The sequence below is a fragment of the Fundulus heteroclitus genome, unplaced genomic scaffold (genome assembly GCF_011125445.2).
Source record: "Fundulus heteroclitus isolate FHET01 unplaced genomic scaffold, MU-UCD_Fhet_4.1 scaffold_28, whole genome shotgun sequence".
Lineage (NCBI taxonomy): Eukaryota > Metazoa > Chordata > Actinopteri > Cyprinodontiformes > Fundulidae > Fundulus > Fundulus heteroclitus.
The window spans coordinates 448115-452561 of NW_023396689.1; the positions used below are offsets into that span (position 1 = coordinate 448115).

The 4447-nt window shown below is 43.8% G+C and overlaps 1 protein-coding gene across 1 annotated transcript; it reads left to right on the forward strand.

Annotated features, from left to right (window-relative positions):
• Positions 1 to 2335: 2335 nt before the first annotated feature.
• Positions 2336 to 4105, forward strand: LOC118559412 (zinc finger BED domain-containing protein 1-like). The gene is made up of 3 exons (XM_036130125.1): positions 2336 to 2576; positions 2899 to 2977; positions 3190 to 4105. Exons 1-3 carry the CDS (start codon positions 2403 to 2405, stop codon positions 3558 to 3560), a joined length of 624 nt encoding a protein of 207 aa, XP_035986018.1. The 5' UTR covers positions 2336 to 2402; the 3' UTR covers positions 3561 to 4105.
• The last annotated feature ends 342 nt before the right edge of the window (positions 4106 to 4447 follow it).

The window sequence follows — 4447 nt, forward strand, 5'->3', positions numbered from 1 at the left end:
TTCAACAGTTAAAAACACTCCGTCTTGGAGTAAACAACAAGTAAACTACTCCTACTTCTGCCCTGGCACTAAAAGAATACCACCTTATAGGTGAAAAGAGAAATAAAAAGAAAAGAAAAAGGGGAATCTTTCTTTACTCTGACGATGCCTTGCCGGTGTCCTGGAGCACTCCGGTTCTGCGGATCTGGTTCAGCTCAGCTGGCGCGTCGGACAGCAGGGAGGCGGGAGGAGAAGTCCCTTCGTCTTTTTTCATCTGGGCTCTCAGGCGCTTTGTTCGGCCAAAACAAAAGCGTGGTCTTCTTTAGATCACCGGGAGATCAAACGGCTCTCAGTCTTTGATCAGAGGGAATTCAAAAGTCCTTTTTAGTCGACCTCCTGTATCAGCAATACAGGGATGGAGGTGCTTCGGTAACCTTCGGTCCAGCAAAGAATTATCGAGCACGTGGCGTGTGGGGGTTGAAACCCACGGAGTTATAAAGCTGCGTGTGTTCTCGAGATGGCGGCGTGCCAAAAGAAGAAAGAGCGGTTTTGCGGCTGGGTTTTATACTTATCACCATAGCAACCTTATCTCGGTCGGCGGCCATTTTGGATCGTGTTGCATGAAGGGAGTTGGTGGCCATTTTGACCACCTTGCATCATGGGAAATGCTATCCGTCTCGTCTGAACTGGCGTAACAGTACTTACAAGTAAACATAAAAATGTGTAATTGAAAAAGAGCAATGGAGCTAAAAACAACTTTAGATACAACTGCTGGAGCATCAATTAAATGTGAGTGAGGTGTCTACAGTAGGCATGGCAAGATTCACCGATGCGTGTCGGAACATCGGAACGACCTGTTGGATACGGTTGCATCGATTTGCAAACGTCTGCATCGGTAAAAACCACACATAAACTCGAGATGCATCGTATCAAAACTACCTGCATCGATACAAACCGATTATTATCTTCTATTATTATAACTTTTTAGAAACGTGTCTTTGAGTTTTAGTTGCGTTTCTTTCCATCCCTGTTGCCTGCCTACTGCGTGCATGCTAGTCTCTCTGCCACTCAAGTCTCGCCCGAAGCCTCGCGCGAGTAGGAGGGTCTAAACTTGCTTTCGAAGAGGACAGAGGCGGCAAGCTAGAAACCACGTTAGCATGGAGGAAAACGAAACAGAGAGAATACATTCGGTTACGCGCTTTAGGTCAACGGTATGGAAAGACTTTGGCTTCTACAAACGAGATGGAGAGTTGGACAAGACAATGGCCATATGTAAACACTGCAGAACAGAGGTACGATATACAGGCAGCACAACAAATATGTCGCAACATCTGAAGCGGCACCACAGTACAGTAGTTCAATCCCCGGAGACGTCAGCTAGCAGTGCTACTCCAACAACTTCACGTGAGCCACGAATACCTCATTTTTTTCAAGCGCCACTTGCAAGCAATTCTGCCCGGGCGAATTCTATCACGGACGCCTTATCTTTCTTCCTCTGCAAAGGCATCCAACCGTACAACATTACAGCAAACGAGGGATTCAAATACCTGCTTGAAGTGTTGGAGCCAAGGTATAGCATACCAGACAGAAGGGTGTTTTCGGACCGAATAGTTCCTGCGCTTTACGAGAAAGTGAAAGTGGATGTTCTCAGCTCAATGGGTCGTGCACAGAGGGTGTCAATAACGGTTGATGGTTGGACCTCCTGTGCCACTGATTCTTACATTACTGTTACGGCACACTACGTGAACGAAGAGTGGGACATGCAGTCTCACGTCCTGCAAACGCGAGTGTTTAATGAGTCTCACACTGGGGTCAACTTGGCTGCGTTGCTGCAAGATGTACTTCGCGAGTGGAACCTCGGAGAAAAAAAACCTGCCTTGGTGACAGACAACGCAAGAAACATGCTAGTGGCAGGGGCTGGCGCAGAGATAACACCCCATGTCCGATGCGTAGCCCACACATTAAACTTGGCCTCGCAAAAGGCACTGAAGGTGGACAGGGTGTCCGAATTGTTGGTGAAGGTGAGGAAGGTTGTTACATACTTCCATAAAAGCCCACAAGCAGCTGAGGTTTTGAGGGAAATTCAGTCCCAGCTACGCCTACCCAACCACAAACTTATTCACGATGTCTGTACAAGATGGAACAGCTCTGTGGACATGCTGGAGAGATTCTGGGAGCAACATCCTGCTCTGTTGAACGCTATGCTGTCGAGAAGGATCAGGAGGGGAGAGGGCCTGTTAGCAGTGAATGAGGACGACATGACTCTGATCCAGGAAATCATCAAGCTGATGTCCCCTGTCAAAGTGGCCACCACACTTTTGAGTGAAGAAAAAAGCCCAACCATCTCAGTGATCGCCCCAATACAAGCCAAACTCCACAAACACTTCTCCGAAGACAACACTGACCTGCCAATCATTGCAGATATGAAGCAGCGCTTCAGACAAGATTTTTTTGATCGTTTCTTGGATCTCCAAGAACTCCTCTACAATGCATCGGGCCTTGATCCCAGATTCAAAGACCTGGCTTTCCTTGATGTGGACTCCAGAGACCTCATCTTCATGAAAATAACATCTGAGGTGGTGAAGATGAACGAGCAGGTAATTTATTGACTTTTTTTCCTTTTACTTTCGGCCTATAGAATGTGACCACCTCCCTCCCTGTCTCTGTCTCTGTCTCTGTCTCTGTCACTCACTCACTCAAACACACACACACACACACACACACACACACACACACACACACACACACACACACACACACACACACAATAGATCTCTACATTTTTATGTTCAATTTGTCTGTATAATATGTACAGTGTTATGTTTGATTTGGAGTCTGGTCAAATGCTATTATATTCTGTGCTAAGACTTGTTATTTACATTTTGACAACAAAATACTCTTTTTGATTTGGATTGTCAGGCAGGAGACAGTGCTGCACTGTATGAAGGAGAGGCAGATGAGGGAGGCAGCGACGGAAGCCCCAGCAGGGAACGGAGAGGTGTGTGTTGACTGTGTATGAGTAATTGACTGTTCATTAACAGAGACAAAAAATACTTATTTATTGGTCCATGGGCATGGAGATAATCTTTTAAATACAGCACAACAGATGTTGACTCGTATGTTATCATTGTTAAACAGTGTGTAGTCTTGTGTTGTGTTGACTGCTCATATTGTTCAATATACTAATAGTCTTGTACATGTCTTCCTTAGATGATGATGCCTCGCCCTCTCCTAAAAAGAAGACTGCCATGGACCAGCTGTTTGGAGAGTTCATCACCACAAGAACGCCATTGAAGACCATGAGGGAGAAAGCTAAGGATGAAATTTTAAAATACAGAGAGAGAGATTCTTTAGAACTAGGCGGTGATGTGTTGCAGTGGTGGAAAGGGCAGGTGGACCTGCCACTCCTTTCAGCTTTAGCTAAGGATTACTTGTCCATTCCAGCAACTAGTGTGAGCTCTGAGCGTGTCTTTAGCAGTGCAGGGAATATTGTCACTGCCCAACGTAGTCTCCTGCACCCTGACCATGTTGATCAATTGATCTTTCTTAAAAAGAATTTGAAAAAGACCCATCTGGGTTAAATGTTGGGATTCACTTGTCTTAATTTACATATGGGGAACTGTTACTCCCTTGTTATGATCATTTGTTCAGAATGATTAATCATTTTACAGAGGCACAGAGGTAATGAGTATACCACTTTTGAAACGTAACATTTTGAACTATATTTCAATAAGTAGACATGTTATTTTCAAAATGTGCACTGAGTAAATGGAAAATGACATTTCAGTTAGATTATTAACCTTAGTTTGCTCTTCAGATATTGTATGCACATTTTGGACATACCATTTTTACCTATGCACATTTTGGAAATTACTTGTGTGCCTATTAGAATATTGTTCAAAATGTTGCTTTTCAAATGGGGTGTACTTGTCAATGGTGTGCATTGTATATTTGGGGGAAAATGCGATGTGTCCCTGTGTTAAGTTTTTCTTTTAGTTTTTATAATAGATGGAATATCCTGGCCTGCACCTTTTGTATAAGGGCATTTTATTTGTTTTACCTCATGTATAAACTTCAAGCACTTTTTTAAAGGCTTAACTGGAAAATGTGCCTTTGTGCCTTTGCTTTAATTTTTGTTTGAAGTTTACACTTATAAAGTTTCAGAGAGACAATCACTCTCTAATTTGCACTTCCTTTGTTTCAAAATAAAAGGCACAGTTAGCTTGCGTGCCATAACTTGAACTATGTAGTCCATGGTGTACTTTTCTTCTGCATTGCATCGCATCGTATCGCACTGTATCGCAGCATTTTAAATTTAGATCGTTCTGTATCACACCGGATCGCAGGAGGTTGGAGAATCGTATCGAATCTTATCACTAGAAATTCCATGAATCGTGAATGTATCGAATCGTTGGCTGTGTATCGAGATGTGTATCGTATCGCCTTGGTGGTGAAGATTCCCATCCCT